The 21,627-nt window shown below is 41.7% G+C and overlaps 1 protein-coding gene and 1 long non-coding RNA gene across 12 annotated transcripts in view; one reads left to right on the top strand and one right to left on the bottom strand.

Annotated features, from left to right (window-relative positions):
- The window catches only part of LOC125456039 (paralemmin-2-like), a 114,767-nt gene that overhangs the window by 21,150 nt on the left and 71,990 nt on the right, over positions 1–21,627 (top strand). For 7 of the 11 annotated variants that reach the window (XM_059648038.1, XM_048538674.2, XM_048538675.2 and 4 more), the window contains exon 2: positions 6,600–6,681. The exons of 3 other annotated variants lie outside the window; for them this stretch is intronic. In XM_059648038.1, the coding sequence (XP_059504021.1) occupies positions 6,676–6,681 (6 nt within the window). In that variant the 5' untranslated portion in view covers positions 6,600–6,675. Of the gene's footprint in view, positions 1–6,599; positions 6,682–11,685; positions 11,764–21,627 lie in introns of all 11 variants that reach the window. One more of the 11 variants, XM_048538673.2, reaches the window with a different exon arrangement.
- Positions 13,056–21,627, bottom strand: part of LOC132209907 (uncharacterized) — a 60,605-nt gene continuing 52,033 nt past the window's right edge. Inside the window, exon 3 of the long non-coding RNA XR_009446074.1 lies at positions 13,056–15,307. This is a non-coding gene — a long non-coding RNA (uncharacterized LOC132209907). The remainder of the gene's footprint in view (positions 15,308–21,627) is intronic.

The raw sequence follows: 21,627 nt of genomic DNA, 5'->3' as shown, positions 1-21,627 counted from the left end.
ACAGTTAATGAGTGTATTTGAAACATTGTGATGCATTCACCTGATGCTAAATTCTCAAATCCAGGTAGGATCCATTTACACGTTATGAACTGAAGTACATTATTCTCCGTTCTGGTGTGGGCAAAACAAAACTGTAACTAAGGCCCATGTTTTGAAGTATTTGGCCCTCCACACATTAAAATTTGAGGCTTAATAGCTGTGTTTTAATGGCTGCATCAGACTAAAGTAAAAACCATTTTTAGCAGAGGTAGAAGTCACATAGCTACATGGCTACGGCAAGTACAGCTAGGATTCTATGTACAGATGTTAACTAGTTTGGGATGCCTTTTGTAAAACTGAGTTGCTTTTAAAATAGTATCAGAGATAATGGGAACTGCAGATGCTGGAGAATTCCAAGATAATAAAATGTGAGGCTGGATAAACACAGCAGGCCAAGCAGCATCTCAGGAGCACAAAAGCTGACGTTTCGGGCCTAGACCCTTCAACAGAGAGGGGGATGGGGAGAGGGAACTGGAATAAATAGGGAGAGAGGAGGAGGCGGACCGAAGATGGAGAGTAAGGAAGATAGGTGGGGAGGTAGGGAGGGGATAGGTCAGTCCAGGGAAGACGGACAGGTCAAGGAGGTGGGATGAGGTTAGTAGGTAGATGGGGGTGCGGCTTGGGGTGGGAGGAAGGGATGGGTGAGAGGAAGAACCGGTTAGGGAGGCAGAGACAGGTTGGACTGGTTTTGGGATGCAGTGGGTGGGGGGGGGGGGGGGGAAGAGCTGGGCTGGTTGTGTGGTGCAGTGGGGGGAGGGGACGAACTGGGCTGGTTTAGGGATGCAGTAGGGGAAGGGGAGATTTTGAAACTGGTGAAGTCCACATTGATACCATTAGGCTGCAGGGTTCCCAGGCGGAATATGACTTGCTGTTCCTGCAAGCTTCAGGTGGCATCATTGTGGCAGTGCAGGAGGCCCATGATGGACATGTCATCCAGAGAATGGGAGGGGGAGTGGCAATGGTTTGCGACTGGGAGGTGCAGTTGTTTGTTGCGAACTGAGCGGAGGTGTTCTGCAAAGCGGTCTCCAAGCCTCCGCTTGGTTTCCCCAATGTAGAGGAAGCCGCACCGGGTACAATGGATGCAGTATACCACATTGGCAGATGTGCAGGTGAACCTCTGCTTAATGTGGAATGTCATCTTGGGGCCTGGGATAGGGGTGAGGGAGGAGGTGTGGGGGCAAGTGTAGCATTTCCTGCGGTTGCAGGGGAAGGTGCCGGGTGTGGTGGGGTTGGAGGGCAGTGTGGATCGCCAACTCTCCGACACCACCTCCTACCGCCCCCTCGATCATGACCCCACACCCGAGCACCAAACCATCATCTCCAACACCATTCATGACCTCATCACCTCAGGGGACCTCCCACCCACAGCCTCCAACCTCATTGTTCCCCAACCCCGCACGGCCCATTTCTATCTCCTTCCCAAAATCCACAAACCTGCCTGCCCTGGTCGACCCATCGTCTCAGCCTGCTCCTGCCCCACCGAACTCATCTCCACCTATCTGGACTCCATTTTCTCCCCTTTGGTCCAGGAACTCCCCACCTATACCCGTGACACCACCCACGCCCGCCACCTCCTCCAGGACTTCCAATTCCCTGGCCCCCAACACCTCATATTCACCATGGACGTCCAGTCCCTGTACACCTGCATTCCACATGCAGATGGCCTCAAGGCCCTCCGCTTCTTCCTGTCCCGCAGGCCCGACCAGACCCCTCCACCGACACTCTCATCCGCCTAGCTGAACTCGTCCTCACCCTCAACAACTTCTCTTTTGACTCCTCCCACTTCCTACAGACTAAGGGGGTGGCCATGGGCACCCGCATGGGCCCCAGCTATGCCTGCCTCTTTGTAGGTTACGTGGAACTGTCCCTCTTCCTCACCTACAGAGGCCCCAAACCCCACCTCTTCCTCCGGTAAATTGATGACTGTATCGGCGCCGCCTCTTGCTCCCCAGAGGAGCTCAAACAGTTCATCCACTTCACCAACACCTTCCACCCCAAACTTCAGTTCACCTGGGCCATCTCCAGCACATCCCTCACCTTCCTGGACCTCTCAGTCTCCATCTCAGGCAACCAGTTTGTAACTGATGTCCATTTCAAGCCCTCCGACTCCCACAGCTACCTAGAATACACCTCCTCCCACCCACCCTCCTGCAAAAATTCCGTCCCCTATTCCCAATTCCTCCGCCGCATCTGCTCCCACGATAAGACATTCCACTCCCGCACATCCCAGACGTCCAAGTTCTTTTAAGGACCCCAACTTTCCCCCCACAGTGATCGAGAACGCCCTTGACCTTGTCTCCCGTATTTCCCGCAACACATCCCTCACACCCCGCCCCCGCCACAACCGCCCAAAGAGGATCCCCCTCGTTCTCACACACCACCCTACCAACCTCCGGATACAACGCATCATCCTCCGACACTTTCGCCATTTACAATCCGACCCCACCACCCAAGACATTTTTCCATCTCCACCCCTGTCTGCTTTCCGGAGAGACCACTCTCTCCGTGACTCCCTTGTTCGCTCCACACTGCCCTCCAACCCCACCACACCCGGCACCTTCCCCTGCAACCGCAGGAAATGCTACACTTGCCCCCACACCCCCTCCCTCACCCCTATCCCAGGCCCCAAGATGACATTCCACATTAAGCAGATGCTGACCTGCACATCTGCCAATGCGGTATACTGCATCCATTGTACCCGGTGCGGCTTCCTCTACATTGGGGAAACCAAGCGGAGGCTTGGAGACCGCTTTGCAGAACATCTCCGCTCAGTTCGCAACAAACAACTGCACCTCCCAGTCGCAAACCATTCCACTCCCATTCTCTGGATGACATGTCCATCATGGGCCTCCTGCACTGCCACAATGATGCCACCCGAAGGTTGCAGGAACAGCAACTCATATTCCGCCTGGGAACCCTGCAGCCTAATGGTATCAATGTGAACTTCACCAGTTTCAAAATCTCCCCTTCCCCTACTGCATCCCTAAACCAGCCCAGTTCGTCCCCTCCCCCCACTGCACCACACAACCAGCCCAGCTCTTCCTCCCCCCACCCACTGCATCCCAAAACCAGTCCAACCTGTCTCTGCCTCCTTAACCGGTTCTTCCTCTCACCCATCCCTTCCTCCCACCCCAAGCCGCACCCCCATCTACCTACTAACCTCATCCCACCTCCTTGACCTGTCCGTCTTCCCTGGACTGACCTATCCCCTCCCTACCTCCCCACCTATACTCTCTCCACCTATCTTCTTTACTCTCCATCTTCGGTCCGCCTCCCCCTCTCTCCCTAATTTATTCCAGTTCCCTCTCCCCATCCCCCTCTCTGATGAAGGGTCTAGGCCCGAAACGTCAGCTTTTGTGCTCCTGAGATGATGCTTGGCCTGCTGTGTTCATCCAGCCTCACATTTTATTATCTTGCTTTTAAAATAGCCAGTGCTGCCTAACCAGCGACACTCAGGAAAGCCAAGCATAGTCTAACAGTTTGATATCGATGGAACATTGTAAACTGAAACCAGAAAAGGAAATGCTTTAAATATACAGACCTGAACATGGAGCCAGGAAATGCAGGAGAAAAATAAAATGAGACTATGGGGATATGTGCCTGAATTGAAATGTTCTTACACAGGGGCAAAATGGTCTCTCTAATATATATTTTAACATCATACAAACATGATTATTTACACTGGCCATCTTGCAAAATTGAAAGGAGCATAGTTATTACATTACATATTGCTACCCAGATTAGCACATCCCCATGGTGAGGAGTTAGTTGTTTATTCATAACGACTTGATGTAAAATTTTATTTTTCATTGTTGTACAGACTGGGTTCAATATACATTTCAAGCTCTTAACTGAATACTCAGCTGTGCAAAGCTTACCAGTAGCCTATTTGGAGTGTTCCACCTGCTGTTGGTGTTAGTCAAATGATATGCACACTAAGGTTGCATACAATTTTCACCCAAAGCTACTGTTTGTAGTGAAGCTTGTTTAATCTGCACCAAGTAATCAGGTGGCTGCTGTCAGCCTTTGGAGGAAAGTAAATCTTAAAATGGGAATGACAAAAGTATACAGAAACCATTCTTCTTATTAAAAGCATAAGCCTTTCTAGCTGAAAAATAATCCACTGCTTTCTGTATTAATTCACTAATTACTTAGAGATCTTGGCAGTAAAGAAAGAAATATCTAAGAAACTCATCTGGCTGTTTACATCCTCCTGCCAAAGTCAAGTACAGAGGCTGGTGTGGCCCAAAAAGAGGGACAGGCCATCGTGTCAGTTTTGACGTTTCTCCAGCCAGCAATACAAACGAAGATGGAAAAGCTGAGACAGCAATGCCACTCATTTCCTCAATGAGGCCAACTAAAAAATTTGAAAAGGTTATGAAGAGCTTATTGGTTGGATGGTTGCAAATTTGAAAAGGTGCACAGGTTTCAGAGAGTGACAGTTACACATCAGCTGTGAAGACTGGGAAGCCAATTACAGATGCACCCAGGCATTGGATTAGACCTTTTTAGAGGATTAGTGGGGCAAAGGCAAGCTTTATTTGTATGGCTGTTCCCTTGGTGATAGGGAGAGTGAAGAATACTATACAGTATTATAACATCCTTTATATGGGTTAGGTGCAGGAAGTGAGCTACCACGTACAATCGATTAGCCACCAGCCTATGAAGGAGCATCTGTCCAGTTTTTGGTTCAGTGATAATGAGGGGCAAGACTCATCACAGTAAAAGGTGGAACCCCATGTAACAGGAGGGACATGGTTGAGGAAAGATGGCAGGAAGCCAGAGACCAAACCCTCAAGGTGGATCTACTGTCAAAGATTGAGCTCCGTGGAGATGCCCAAGATCCAGGAGAATTTGGCTCTACAAGGGGATAACCACTGACTTGCTGCCAAAGACCTTTACCTCACAGCGCTCGTCAACATGCCCTGCTAGTGACAGTCAAAGTGTGAGAAATGGCTTTATGCAATGAACCTCTCTGCATCTTATTGGCACTTCACAAAGCCCACCACCTACCATTACATCTCCCTGGCATAGATACCCTCTTTGCCAGAACCAGCCTGTATAGACATTTCACAGAGAAAGAAGGCATTGAGTTTCACAGCCATTGCTGGATTTCTCCAGTTTCAAGGCATCAATGTTTGTGCCAATGTAGCCCTCACAGCATTGAGCGATGAGCCAGTCAGATTCAATAGCAGGAAGGGCTGTCCGAGGTCAGCTGGTCTGCAATTAAAGTCAGAGTTTCCTCCATTTCTGTGCTTGTTTTCCTGACAACTGCAATGACTCCTTCAGCCTCCACCAATCCACGGCCTGGTGCTCAGGTAGGCCTTGATTTTCTTCATTGACAACGCTGCAGTGTTGTTGGGATGCTGCTTGGGTTTCTCCCTGCTCCTACTGACAATATTTGGGCTAGCCTTTTCCTTTCCCTAGCCATGTGTTGAATTCAAGTTTAATGAGTGAACATTAACAGACTTTATTGAGCAAAACTATTGGGAAACGATGATATGGGACAATGTCTCTGGATCTCTGCAAACTCGGGTTTCCGCTCCATACACCCTGACAAAGTACTGTGGAGCTGGAGATCTGAAATAAAAACAGTCTGGCTGCATCTATGGAGAAAGAAACAGAGTTAACATTTGGAGTCCAATATGACTCTTCTTTGCAACTGAGAAGCTGTCCTGGTCCAACTTTCATCTTATTCAATGCCTTAACAGGAATTTTTTTTCTCTTCCTTTCATGTGTTAAGAGAACACAGCTCTGATAACTTGCAAGTACTGACATTTCTCTGCATTATTCCTGTCTCCCCTCTGAATGTATCCCTTCTTCTAATCCTACCTATCATTGCCTACACTGACTCCTCATAATCCATTAATTAACTCCTTATGGATCCACATACACTCAAACTCAGCCTTGGCCCCAGCCCCAAACTCTTTATTTCTCATTGACTTCTGTAGTCTGATTGAACTTCGTGGTACATGGGAGAATCATACAGAAGTGGCATCCATGCTTCTGTAATTCCTGGTTTGTCAATGGCCCTATTCCCTGCAGGTAAGAGGAATGAGGTCCATTCATTATCCCCTTGACCTCTACTCTCAAATGTTGAATGATCTGCCAACAGGATTCAAGTTTGATCACTTTATACCCCCTTTTCAAATAATTTTGGGCACAGTGTAATTTTTTAATTGCTATGGCAAAGTTATTTATTCACATACTCAGTGGTTTTGCCTCAAAGATATGGTTGACTGCTTAATTCGCAGGGCGTATTTCTGTGTTTTTAAAGTTGGAAATTCTTATCAAATGTTGTGCTTCACATGGCTTACTGGATCAATTCCCAAAACTGTCAAAAGCAACATAACCTTCTGAAATGCAAAGTTTCACAATCTGTTCAATGTACACCAATGGGTACTATACAATGCAGACAAAGGTGCTCTTGGAATAGAAACCTCAGCAATTTAAACCTATTCTGCACATTTTGGAGTGGATAAAATGGCAACTTTTAGATTTGCGCCATAGAGGAAAATTAGAATTGCAATGAATCACCAAAGGTTTTCTCTCAATTCCAGCATATGCATCTGTCAAGTTTGAGCTTCACATCTCTGCCTTGAAAACAATCAAAGTCAGGGAATTCCTGGACTGTAAATGAAAGTAAGTTTCAAGGTCTCAGCAACAAAATTAATTCAAATGCTTAAATCTATTTCTGCATGTATTTTTATTCTTTTTTTCCTATTCCCACTTGACCTTGCTGATCACTAAGAAAAATTCCTACGAAAGTTACCACAGTATGAATGTTCTGTCAAGAGGAATAGTCCAAGCAGAAGTCATTGCATTTTTAAATAGCAAGTAAGCAATTGAGGCAAAAGGGCTTTGAGGTGTTTGGGCAGGGACAATAAGATCATTTTGCATTTTAAAGAGTTTACACAAATAGGGCAGGTTAATTGCCATATTTTTAAGCTATGTTTTTATCCCTGTTTGCTGTTTCAAAAAAAACAAAAGAACAAAGTGTAGATCATGAATACGTGACAGTAGCTGATTACTTGACTGTAATTTTCAATACCGATTTGACTTGATTAAATTGCATTTTAAGTAAATATCTGTGTGACTGAGGTATATATCCGAAGGCCAGTATTGCTTGCCTCAGTATAATCACCAATTCACCTAATCTCCCACCCTTCATTTTAAAAAAGAAAGAAAGATCACCTCCTAATGAAGGTGCCCAAATCATATTCAGTTTATTTTAAGAACTTTTCCTGTGGCCTTAAGTTCACCAGACATAATCATCATCATGTTCTGAGCCCTAGAGTACAGTGATGGAAATAAGAGTGAATTAGGAGATAATTCTTGAATCTTTCTGCATTGAATCAGCCCCAACATTATGGAAGCTCTGATGTAAAAACAGAAAATACTGGACATGCTCAACAGATCTGAGATAACAGCAAATAAGAGTTTAAATTTACTTTCCCAAAGAGGGTATTTAAAAGCAAGGGTGTGGGCCTTGTAATATCCCCAACTTAACTCTCACTATCTGACCTGTATGAAGTTCTGTAGGAAGCAGTGGAGATATATCCAGCCCAAATTGTGCCTATTGAGGTCTAATCCTAAAATAAAATGAATTACTGTGGATGCTGGAGCTCTACAATAAAAACAAAGTGCTGGAGAAACTCAGCAGATCTGGCAGCATCTGTGGAAAGAAAAAGTTTCAAATCCAATGACCCTTTGTCTGACAATGTCCACCATTCTTCTTTTCAGCCTGAGTGAGGATGGGGATCATGGCTGTAAAATCCTGGGGTGACCTCTTTCAGAAAATCACAAGCTGAAACTCTCTCTGGTAGATTGCACCAAAATGTGCCCTTATTGTAACATTTGCATGGTTTAGTAAGTTTATGGATGACACCAAAATTGGTGATATAGTGGACGGTAAAGAAGGTTGTCTAAGTTTACAAAGAGATCTTGATCAATTGGGTCAATGGGCTAAAGAATGGCAGATGGAGCTCAATTTGGAAAAGTGAGATATTGCATTTTGGTAAAAACAAGCAAGAGGTAGGGCCCTAGTTAGTGTTGTAGAAAAGAGACCTAGGGGTTCAGGTACATAGTTCCCTGAAGTTTGCATCACATAGGATGATGAAGGTAGTCTTTAACGTGCTTGCCTTTATTGCTCACAGCTTTTGAGTATAGGACATTGTGTTGAGTTTGTACAGGACGTTGGTGAGGCCTCTTCTGGATTACCATGTCCAGTGCTGGTCACCCTGTTGTAGGAATGCAGGTACAGTTACAACATTTGAAAGATATTTAGATACATACATGAATAAGAAATATTTGGAGGGATGTGGACCAAGCACAGGTAGGTGGGACTAGTTTTGTTTGAGATTCTGTTCAGCATACACTGTTTGGTCCAAAGGGTCTGTTTCCATGCTGTATGACTGTATGACTAACTCATTTTAAAATCTAAATTGCACAAGAATCTATCAGCCTGATTTTCTTCAGTCACCCATTGCTTTATAGTTGGACCACAGCTGAAGCTATGTCTTGTTCTCTTCACCACATTTGGAGGACAGACATAATTGGTCCAGAGAGAGAGGAGACTTGCAAGAATGTTGACAGGGTGTGAATATTGTAGCTGTGAAGAAAGATTGGACAGGCTGGGGTTATTTTCCTTAGAACAGAGGAAGTGATGGTGTAATTTAATTGAGGTGTACAACATTACAAGAGAATTAAAAAGAGAAGTGGAGAGGCTAATTACACAAATCTAAGGTGATTTGTAGAAAGTTTAAATGGGGCATGAGGGAAAACAAAAAGAGTTCCGAGACAGGGTGGCAGGTGTCTGGAATTTGCTGCCAGAGTTTGCAATTGAGGTGGAGACTCTCATTCATTTAAAAGATTATGGACAGAGTGCTTGAAAGTAGGATTAGAATGGGTGACTAGTTTATTCAGATCACAAACACAATGGACCAAATGACCTCTTCCTATGCTTTCAATTTTTCTGCGCCTCTGTAGAGTCCATGCAGGATATTTTGGTGCAACTATTAGCTCATGTGAACTTCAAAAAAAAATTATAGACGATGGCAAATTCATGCCAATGACTTCATAGCAGCACAAGTACAAATTTTAGATGCTGTGTATTGTTCGTTTTTTAGGAAAGCTAATCTTTCCTATGCAGAAGCAACTATAAATGCAAAATTTTGATTGCAATTGATCAGTGTGAATCTGAAAATAGCAAAGAAACCTATTCCAGCAAACAAGGAATAAATCTCTTGAAATTTGTTAATTATTTTTGTAGAATTTGCTTCTGGCATGTTGTCGCCATCAAATGGGCATTCCTGATCATTGAGAAAATAATTTTGAAATATCTGTATTTATAAAGTACGTTATGTTTTCAAGGTGTTAAAAACATTTTGCATCCAAATAATTATTTTTGAACTGTAATTTGTATTGCACGGATGATTGAATAGTGATGAATTAAACATATTTTCCCTGCAGTTATGACTACCACCTGAACAGGAAATATTTAAAGCAATGTAAAAATGTAATTAAATGTGACAGATTGCAAAATTACATTTCATTTAAAATGGTCCCATGTTGCATTTATTTCTGATGCTATCTCAAAGTAGTTTAAAGGCATTCATTTTGTTTTCATTAATGCTATAACTTAGCCCATTAAGATTTACCAAACTGGTCCAGAATTATTTTCCACTGGAGGAAATTAAGAATGAGAGAAGACACAAGATCTCTAAACATAAAAACAATTGCTTTATGCTCAAAGTGAAATTGAAAGAATCAAGCAGGATAGATGGCATCACTAATCTGTTTGCATTATTGTCAAACCATTGATACTACATTAAACACCTCTTTTCAATATTAGAAAAAGGAAATTGTGTACTGAAATTTTCTTAGTGGGATAAAATGCACAATTTCCAAAAAAAATGTTAAGCTTTAATATTTTGCTTGATATGTATGGAAGTTGACTGAATGGATAACTATAATTATATTAAAAATGGTTTTACGTTAAGAATGTGAAGGCTATATTATTGGCTTCTATTTTATCCCTTACCCACTTTCCACAGCTCTGCAAGAATAGTCAGTGTGGCTGAGGGAAGGGTTAAAATAGTGTAATGCCACAACCACCTCCTGACTCATTACGTTCCTGACCACCATGATATTGCAGGGCACTATAGGGTCTAGGCAATGCAATTATTGAATGTAGGCGGTACTTAAGACTCAGAACAGTCTGATGGCAACCACACCGCCACCTCACCCATAACTGGCAGTCCTCTGCTCTTTGTTGCAAGGCAAGAAAATTACACTGGCAGGAGACAACTGACCAGAAGAGGTCCAGATTAAGTTCACGGGTAAGGAGGAGTCTCTGTCCCTGCAGGCTTCCCAAGAAACCTTTGACATCCCAATCCATTCCCATCAGCTGATGATGCTTAGACCTACCCCTTTGTTAACTCTGATTGCATTTTGAATTGAATTTTCTTTAGCCTATTGTCACATATACTGTGAATCTTGTGAAAAGTTTACAAGTCACCATTTACAATGCCATCTTAATGACAAAAGGTGCCCAAGTACCGATTCTTGAATACAAATTCTTAGACTAAAACAAATTAGAAAAATAAAGAAATAAAAGTCCAGCAATGCAGACCTTCAAAATACAAAATAGTAATAAGTTGGAAAAATAAAGAAACAAAAAATTCAGAATAACAATGCTTCCATGATTAATACAATAAAGAAAAAAGTTTGTGAAAGACATTTAAAGATGACACCTTATGACCAATCCCTGGGCAATTTAATCAATTCATTCTAATCCAGACAGGACATCCACAAATCATTTTACCTTTGGTAAAGAGGAAAGAACCGACGACTCCTCTTTTTCATTCAACCCCTCCCCTTATTTTGGTTGGTCACAGCAAGATGGGTTAACCCAAGCCATCCCTTCATTCATGGATATCTTTGCTAGTCAAAACATACTTTGGCTGTAAACAGGAAGCAATTTAAATAGGTTTAAGAAAAGAAGGGAGTTTTAGTTACTAAGCTGTGAAGAAAGTAATAAAATACTGTATGCAGACAAAATGAGAAGTGAAGGAACACACAACAGCTACACTTGAAAGGCATACAAGTCTTTGGTTTGTCCATGAGGTGAAACATTGCAGCCAGTAAATTAACTCATTACGGTTATGTTGATTTTTGGCATAAGAGCAGTTGACATGAAGATTCTTGCTTCTACAAATTAGCTGAAGGGAGTTCCCCTGTTTCATTTTCAATGGCAATTAGTGAGAGACAGTCCTTTTTCTTTCATCTGATTGATGTACTCCTTTTGTGACCTTCGCAGCACACACTGGCCACGTCAAAATAGAACACCAGACCAACTTGCAGAGGCCTGTTTGCAATTTTTTTGGATGAAACAGAAGTTGCTGGATAGGCTCAGTAGGTCTGGCAGTATCTGTGAAGAGAGATCCTTCCTCAGAACAGTTTTTTTTAAAATAAAAACCCTTTGAAATATCTCAAGGCCAATATCCTGTCATCAAATCACCCTTTATATACACATGAATCCTTTGCTTTTGTGCTCCCTCATTCGGAGAAAGTTAATCTATATCTCTCATTCAGAATCAGGTACCAGATGGTCAATATCTCTGACACACTTTTTTTTAATGTCAGCCAGCGTTCCCTAACTGGGGCTGTTAATCTGGTTCAATAACGGAACTCTGATTCTCGGAGGACCAGCAAGTTTACCTGGTAATAATTACTATACCTTTCTATTGTGTATTTTTTTGAAAGGGGGGGAGAAAAATAAAAGTATGCTTCTCCCTGAGGACTGTATTCCTTTACCTCACATCCTGCCCAGTCACAGGGAATGTTTTCTGTTGAAATGGCCATCAGCCTCCATTATCTCATGGGATTACAGTTCAGTTGTTGCAAACCTTCTTCCTTTTGAAATGCCCAAGTTCTTCTTCAATGGACTCCAGGTGCAACATTACACACTGTCTCAAAACTGAATATAATCTGCACAAGAATTTACTAGACAATTACTGAAGTACATTTGACTTTACATTCCTAGTCATTTTTGGCTTGTAAATTCTTTTATTTAAAAAAAGTTAAAAATCCTGTCTTACCTAAAAGTTAAATATGTCTTTAAGTAAGATCTACTGTCATGACAGCTATTGAGACTATTCCCACATCAATTTGATTGGATGTCAGCCAGATGTTTGTCTGTGTTTAAGAAAAAACCCTGCTGTTAACTGGCAGAACTCAATCCTTAGCCGCTCCCAATTTTCCTGCTGGTTTCCTAACAATATGAAGACTGGTCATTTATTAATAAATGACATCAGAAACAAGCAAACAATCACTTGATTTGTTTTTCTGAAACTGGAAAGCTTTCATTATACTTGACCATTCACCTTGAATATCCTGTAAATTAGCTGTTGACAGTCTTAACTACAGTTCTCTTCCCTATCAATAAGGAATCAGCAGCTTTGCAGGAACAGAGTTACTTTCAAAGATTTATTCTAAGAAGCTTCCAATTTCTGAATGCGATATTAGTCAATACAATAATTAAATTGGGGGCTGCAATGGCCGAGAGGTAGTATCACTGGACTGTTAATCCAGAGACAAAGATAACATTCTGGGGACCCAGGTTCGAATCCCTTCATGGCAGATGGTGGAATTTGAGTTCAATAAATATCTGGAATTAAAAATCTAATGACCACAAACAAGCCTACCTAGTTTACTTGCGTCCTTTAGGGAAGGAAACTACCATCTCTACCTAGTTTGGGCTATGTGTGACTCCAGAGCCACAGCGATGTGGTTGTCTCTGAACTTCCCTCTGGGCAATAAGGGATTGGCAATAAATGCTGCCTAGCCAGGGACGCTCTTGTCCCATTAATGAATAAAAAGACTCAGTTAGATTTTGTTGACTCTACTTCTTAAATGGCTAGCTTCCCTATCACTTCTTTGTACAAAATTACAGTTTAAGGAATTGGGGTATAGAAGTGAGGAGAAGAAATTTCTGTGCCCAGAAAATGGTGAGCCTGTAGAATTCTCTGCCACAGAAAGCAGTTATTTAAGAAGGAATTAGACATAGTCCTTAGGGCTAAAGGGATCAAAATGAAACAGGATTTTGTGGTCATAATTATTGATAGCAACTTCCAGAAATCCACCTTGAGCTGTATCACTGATATTGGATCACCTACAGTGTAGGATTGGATAACACTGTACAACAATTTTCCCCTTGCTAAAGATCTCCTGAGGAATAACCTGGAACGGAGAAGTGTATGATGAGGGATAAGGTTAAGAGAAGGTTGAAAAGAATTTATCAATTTTATTTCTGATGAGTTAACAGTTAACTATTCCAATGATTTAGTGACATATATGGCCTTTTTCATAAAAGGTCAAAAAGTGACTTCAAATTAGCATTTCTTTAATCCTAACTACGCACAAAGCACCTTGCCCAATTATGTTAGAATTATCAATCTCATTTCTCAATAGAGAAGGGGGAATAGCCAATTACCCTGATAAATACTAAAACACAAGCCCCAATCTGTTATGACAGGAATAGTGTTTCCCTTATAATCATAACTCCACAGAACACAGAAGCTCATCCTTCCCCCTCATAATCTGTTACAAGTTCTTAAAAGAAAGGCAATTCCTGATCTCCACTTGACAAAAAGCAAGAAACAATTTATTTAATTGGCCCCCACAATGAACAAATTAACAGAAGTAACAAACTGATCAATTTCCTATTTCCTAACTGAACTAAATTCTAATAGAATACTGTTCAAATAAACACAAGTCCCATTTAGTAAATCCAATTAATAAGAGAACAATGAATTATAACTTAATCTCTCCATTTTCACACAGATTATCTTCTAGAATATTAAATCTTCTCCACTCTCTTTACAAACACCTTTCTTCCACCAATTCTGCTGAAGGGATGTTTTATGTATAGAATTTCATAAAAGAGGGCTTTGAGCTGAAATACTACAGCACCTTTGATTAGTTAGATGTACTTTGAGAGCTAAATGGTGCTAACCATGGCAGGTGACTCCCTGATTTTCCAAATACCCTTGTCTTGTATAGATGTAATGACAATCAATTCTTATAGAATGATGGGTTTCAGGTTGTCAACAACATCAGATTTAAATTCAATTTGCTTTGTGTCTAGTGGTTTGGTTCAAATTAATTGGCCAAATTCAAACCTGTTGTCTTGGGGTTTTAAAAAAAAGTGCTGTTTGGCTGTTTAATACAAAATGTTTCCATTCAGGCACTCTGTGCACCTGCATTTATAAACTTCCAAAGCACAACCTCTTAAAGGGACCACGCACTTTACCCCACAATCATTTTTAACCAAAAAATTCTAACTTGCCTTCCAATTCGTGAATACTCTACCCAAATTCATAACATTAGCATTGAAGATATTCCTGGGGTTAAAAAAGGCTTCATATTAGTAATTTTGACCTCTTTTTAAGAACTTCAGGAATCGTGTGATGATTCAGTTTTCTTATTTAAATTTTCAGTTTCTCGTTTAACATATATATCCAGGTGATCATTTCTTAACATTTTTGTCCAGATGCTTTAAGTTGAATAGAAGTCTTTTGAACACAGAACTTTGATCATTCCTTTATCTCCTCCTGCAGTTTGTTCAGTTGTATCATGTAGTCATCCAGCAATTACGTAGAAATTGCACATTTGCATCGTTAGTCATTCAGAAAAGGAGAAATTGTTCTTACGATGTTGTTATTAACATAAGGGACATTTCAAGCCTGTTTATCTGGGTATTTCATGGAATGATCAAAAGAATATGTTACTCAAATTGCAAATGATTGACATTTTAAATAATGCCCTATTGGTTTATGCACATATCATTGAAGTACCACAAAGGCATAATCATGTTAAACCTGGCATTTGGTTCAATCCTGTTTTGGCAGTGAATTCGTGTAGACAAAGAGCCCCTTGAAAGAAGCGACTTGGCCCAATTTCAATTTCCCCACCCCTGAGCCAGGAGGCCAGAGTTCAAGTCTTATCTGCTCCAGACATGTCTGACAACATCCCTGAATAGGGTGATTTAGAAAATATCTTAAAGGAATTCTTAGAGTTCATATCATGTACTGGTAGTGTCTCTACCTCTGGGCCAGGAGATCTGTGTATGAGTCCATCTGTTCCAGAGGTATGTATCTCTGAACAAATTCATTAGAAAATATCTCTGCATACTCTGTGGGGGCGCTTATGGTGCAGTGGTAGTGTCCCACTTTGGGTCAAAGAGGCCTGGGTCCATGTCCTAAAGCTGTGTAATAACAAAATTGAATAAGTTAGTTATAAAAAAATTAAAGACATTTTTGTTTATTGGCAGGTGCTTATAAAATCACTGTTGCTGCTCTTCAGAAAGAGAACGTGATGTTGAAGCAGAACACCAACACTTTCTCTCCTGTTCAAATACTATAGTACTTTGAAGGACAATCAGAATTCTGATGACCACAGTATTTAAAACCCACCTCAATGTAATTTTGTAAACATCTTAAATTATCTAATTAAATTAAAATGATCAAGTAAGTCAATTGTAAATGTCTGCAGTGTAGACAATTGAACTTGAATTATCCTGTTCAAGGGTGAAATGGCCACAAACTCTCAAGTAATCAATGACTTGAAAGTCAAAATAATTCCATGCACTGGAAATGCATAAACTCACCGCACAATGATGAACTTCATTACAGAAAAGACAAATGTAATTAGTTAATTTTACATTTAGATTTCTCAATTGTCAAGTTGGGAATGTAGTCCTGTCCTAACTTTGTTACTATTGATCTGATCAATACAGAGATCAGACTGGAGTTCGATCATGATAGAATAGCCATCAGAGACCACGTAATGAAATATCTGCCAGCATAGTGTGTAACAACAGCATGAGCACCGACCATGAGTGAACCTGGAATAGTCACATGTATCCACTTCACTGCCACATTGAACAGAGCTACATTTGTCCCAGCTCTTCTAGAACAACTATTGGCTTATCTGTAGGAGTAGGAGTAACTAGAAGGCAAAGTACAGGGCTAACTGTAAGATTCTTTTAGTGTAGATGAGCAGAGAGATCTCGGTGTCCATGTATACAGATCCTTGAAAGTTGCCACCCAGGTTGACAGGGCTGTTAAGAAGGCATACAGTGTTTTAGCTTTTATTAATAGAGGGATCGATTTCCGGAACCAAGAGGTGGTGAAGCTGTACAAAACTCTGGTGCGGCCACACTTGGAGTATTGTGTACAGTTCTGGTCACCGCATTATAAGAAGGATGTGGAAGCTTTGGAAAGGGTGCAGAGGAGATTTACTAGGATGTTGCCTGGTATGGAGGGAAGGTCTTACGAGGAAAGGCTGAGGGACTTGAGGCTGTTTTCATTAGAGGGAAGAAGGTTGAGAGGTGACTTAATTGAAACAAATAAAACAATCAGAGGGTTAGATAGGGTGGATAGGGAGAGCCTTTTTCCTAGGATGGTGACGGCGAGCACGAGGGGGCATAGCTTTAAATTGAGGGGTGAAAGATATACGACAGATGTCAGAGGTAGTTTCTTTACTCAGAAAGTAGTAAGGGAATGGAATGCTTTGCCTGCAACTGTAGTACATTCGGCAACTTTAGGTACATTTAAGTCATCATTGGACAAGCATATGGACGTACATGGAATAGTGTAGGTTAGATGGGCTTCAGATCGGTATGACAGGTCAACACAACATCTAGGGCCGAAGGGTCTGTACTGTGCTGTAATGTTCTATATATCAGCATGTGAAAGATTAACATATTCATGTAAATAACAATCTCTTAGATCAAGCATGACATTTCTCATCAAACTATTTTAATCAAGGCAAATTAATACCCTCATTAAAACAAGAGGTGGAGGACTATCATATAAATAGCCAATATTCAGCTGTCGATATTACTAGTGATTTCTGGACTATGATTAAAATGAAATGCTCTGATGTGAAATCAACAAATAGCTCCTCTCAAAGTGCAAGGTCTCCTCTCTACTTCAGAACACAATCAATGCATTTGGATATTGGAAGATCTATACGGGCATGCTATTTACACTATACAAATAAGCTATGTATTCATCAGCACAACAGTGCTATGATACTTTGGAATGAATTTCATCAAAAATAAGAAGTCTCAATTTTGGCAAACTTCATGGAAGGTTCCTTTCTGTGAGCCCTAGCAACTTTTCTGACACTATTCTCCACAGCTTACCTCATTAGTCATTTAACATACCATGACATTCACACTATAGCCTGCTCAGCAATGACCAAAATACCCACCATTGCTGCCCATAGGTGTCATCTTTATGGTTACCTGTGATTACGTCTGCTTCAGAGATGATTGCCTTCAACCTGTAATGACCAATGACATGGGCAAGGCTTCTAATAACCAGAATTTGTACCCCATACAGTTGGACACCACATGCATGGTGCTATAGTTACTGAGTTCTTCAAGCTGATTAATGCAATTGCCTGTTGGCCACCTTCACATCTCTCACGTGACAGCCTGTATACACAGGATAAAATGTACTTACCCCATGCAATTCTGGTACAGTGAAGTCATTTTCTATTTCCAGTGTGCAGTTATGATTTGCAAAAGCACAAAAGGCAACGTAATAGCATGCTCAGCCTGGGAATTTAAAGCTCACTCCCCTGAACCTCCATGCTCTTTTCTTCCTCATAATCCCTATTGAGCCCATTTGTATTGAGTTTCTAAAGATTCCCAAACACCTCTTTGAAGAGCAACTTTGTCTCCAAACTTCAGCCTTACAAGTGAGTCTGCCAACCTGCACTGCCACACTGTCAACGTTGGGTGATTGTTACTTCTGATGACCCACCTCTTCTGCAGTAATGCATGTCCTCCAATGCACAATTGTCTGTCCCTTTTAACCCTTCATAATTATTTTCGCCTCTACATCCCAGCATGTCATCTCCAATCTCCACAATTGACATCCCAAGCTTACCTGCCACTGCATTGAGCCCTGATAACCCTCTTTGACTTTCACGGAACAAACTCCAGGACTGACTATTGCTCACTGGACCCCAAAACCATTTAAACAGACAGACTTGACTCATGTGACCAGACTCCTGACAGATCTCTGTGTGCAGCTCCCTTACTGATTTACTATGACTCTTCAGACTGGCTGTATTGGATCCAGAGGGATGACTGTGGCCCACTCATTAGATTGCAGTGATACAGAGCTTCTGACCCTGACTCCAGCAGCTAACCAATCACATTCAAGCGCCTGGACTGGTATCAAATGCTGCCCATTGTGCCAGGATCCTCCGACTAAAGCCTGTCTCCCTTGACTTCACGGAGGACAATTACTCCCCTTAGACTTTGAGACATAGCCATTTGGCTGAAGCACGTGCAGTGTGTTCATCATATAAACTGCTGGCTCAGGTTCAGATTTAACATAGACATAGCATGATGCCATACAGCAACATGTTTCCCCCCCCCCCCCCCCACCCTTCACTGATCACCAGTGACCACCATATCAAGCTGCCTGGCTTTTGTGTCTGCACCAAAAGACAAGGCAAGACAAAAGCACTGTGAGCCTTTAATTTCAGAATGAAGGGCAAAAGCATAAAAAGGGAATGCAGAAGTAATCACCCATGCAGGCGCCCAGATCAGAGAGAAAAGAAAAGCTCTGAGGTACACCCCGGACCAATCCATGAACTTGGTGCCTGTCCCTACGCAAAATGTCCGGGCAGCACCATTACATTAAAGGTGCCAAAACACTGCTATGTGCAACACTGAAGTATAGAACTATGTTGTAAATGAGTGGAAGATGTGCCATGATGATGCAGTGAGTCTGGAATATACCTGATGCCAGATACCATGGAGGAGTGGATGTGGGTGGGCACTGCCCATGGAGCATGCCCCAAGATGTTAGGGACTGTCATCTGCGGTGAAGGTCCAAAGGAGCATGTGGCAATATGTAATCACCAGATCAGAAATTTTCAATGCCTAGGTTCCATCCAGTGCATGGGAGAGAAGGAAAATGCATACCCATGAAGCAAGGTTAGGTACTAATTGCAAGAAAATAAGCCTTCCACCATTCATTTGCAACATTCACATCTTAAGATTCTAAACTGTCTGGATTGAAGATTCTGATTGTCTTTCTTGACATCGGAGTCTTATTATTGATGATATTGCCATACTTTCCCAACGGACTTGCCAAATCCCATGTTGCCAAAGGGTAGGGAAGATTCTATTTTTATTTAAACTCTCTGCCCCACTCCTGCTGTCTATTCTATCATCATCACCTTCTACCTCCCCAATGTAGTTCAAAGCACTCAACTTTTGGTTGGAAATTCTAGCCTGAACAATAGGTTCAACATCAGGCAATACCCACTTCTCCCATGACCTCAGACAACTAATGCTAATAATGATTCTGCTGTCACTATTGACACTTCCTTCTAGGAGAAAATTAAGGTGGCCTCCAAGCATAATACAGCTGTAAAGCATGTAATGCATATCAGCTGAGTTTGTTTGCCACTTGCTACTGGAGCTGGGGAGTCTGGAAATTTGCTTGTGATGATACGATTGATTTAAAGTCATTCACGTATATGAGAGGTGTTGGCCTAGTGGTATACTATAGTTGGGCTGTTAATCTAGAGACCCTGGTAATGTTCTGGGGACATGGGTTCAAATGCTGCCATGGTTAATGGTGAAATCTAGATTCAATAAAACACTGGAATTAAGAGTTTAACAATGATCAGCAATCCATTTTGATTGTTGGAAAAACCCATCAAGTTCTTTAATGTTCTTTGGGGAAGGAAACTGCTGTCCTTACCTGGTCTAGCCTACATGTGACTCCAGACCCACAGCAATGTGGTTGACTCTTAACTGCCTTCTGGGCAATTAAGATGGCCAATCAATGCTGACCTAGCCAGCAATGCCCTCATCCTGTGAATGAATAAAAAAACTGTACAACGCTCCGATATGTCAACTCAATTTCAACAGTAAATTAAATAATAAACAGCATAATTATGCCAGCTTTCTGTATCGTCAGCAGTCTGGCCTGGTGACTCATTTGGCCTTGAAGTGCTTTGTTCATTGTCCTATACCATTCCTGGATCTTTCTTCAGTTTTGTCCTCTCTTCAGATCATTGGGCTGGCCTTGTCCTTCACCCATCGATTGTTCTGCCACTGAGCTTCGCTTCACTTTCTTCCTCATGTTTAACTGATCTTGTTGCCACTTGCCACCTTGAGCTAAGATCATATCAGCCTTTAGGCAAATGCATATGAATAGGCTTTATTAAGCATAACTATATACACGTGATGGTAAAAGAGAACAACTCTGGAACGCTACAGTCCCTCATTCCAGTTCCATATAACCTGATGTAACTATGATATAAACCCTTATGCATATACTCATTAGGTATTCTTAAAGTAAAAGAATAGTTGTATCATTACTCCATGGGTCACAGAGCTAGCAGCCAATTAAATTGGCCAGCAGCTCTGCAAGGTGAGACTTCCACCCTAAATGGCTGTGGAGTTGCTATGATCAGCAGGAATGTACTCCTTGCCAAAATCTTTGGCTGCCAAGAAGTACAAAACCCTGCAAGCTAAAAAAAATCCTGATGATGGCCTACAATGTGAAACAGGCCATTCAGCCAATTGAACCACACCCACCCTCTGAAGAGCATCCCAATCAGACCCAGCCCCCACCCTATCCCTGTAACCTGCATTTCCCTTGGCTGATCCCTCTACCCTACACGTCCCTGGAGAGTATGGGCAATCCAGCTAACCTGCACAATTTTGGATTGTGGGAGGAACTCAGGGCACCTGGAGGAAACCCATGCAGGTACCGAGAGAACGTACAAACTCCATGCAGTCATCCAAGAGTGGAATCAAACCCAGTCCCTTGGCACTGTGAGGCAGCACTGCTAACCACTGAGTCATGATGCAACCCCAAATGGTAGAATATTAGTTTCAATCTCCATTTTCTGTTGAATTCCCAAAATTGTGGACACTTTCCATGTGTAGCTCAATCAATGCTTTGTGCAGATCTATCATCACATTCTTGCTCGACTGAATTTTCTAATTAAGTAGACTTGAAATCTCTATTTTTATGTTTATCACAAATTATTGGTTCGAACAAGGTGTTAAGCCTAGGGATATGATGTGAGAGCTCTTGGCTCACTTGAGAGCTCACCAATTACTTGAATATTATTTTGGCTCCACCATACAGATCGCTTAAGGGAACACTGTATTCAACACACAGAGGGATCATCAAATAAACCACGCCATTACCAATAAAATTCCATAGCAGTTGCTGGCAATTAATAATGGCATGATATGTAAATTTGTGCATAACTTAAAATTTCCATGAATAAAAATATGAAAAACATGGTGCTGAAGAAAGGGCCTAGATCTTATGCCCAGGATCTGAATTAGAGCAGAAAACATTAACCTTCAAAGTCAAAGTCAGAATGTTGCCGCTGACATTGAACAGGTATCCAGTTTCATTACATCATCATATTCACTCTCCATTAACTCATTGTCATAATGTAAAATTAAAAAAATACAAGGGCTGCAAGGTTTTAACTTGAACCTTGGGCATTCATCTATAATTTCAG

The sequence above is a fragment of the Stegostoma tigrinum genome, chromosome 8 (assembly GCF_030684315.1).
Source record: "Stegostoma tigrinum isolate sSteTig4 chromosome 8, sSteTig4.hap1, whole genome shotgun sequence".
Taxonomy (NCBI): Eukaryota; Metazoa; Chordata; class Chondrichthyes; order Orectolobiformes; family Stegostomatidae; genus Stegostoma; species Stegostoma tigrinum.
This window is presented reverse-complemented; position numbering and strand designations above follow the sequence as displayed.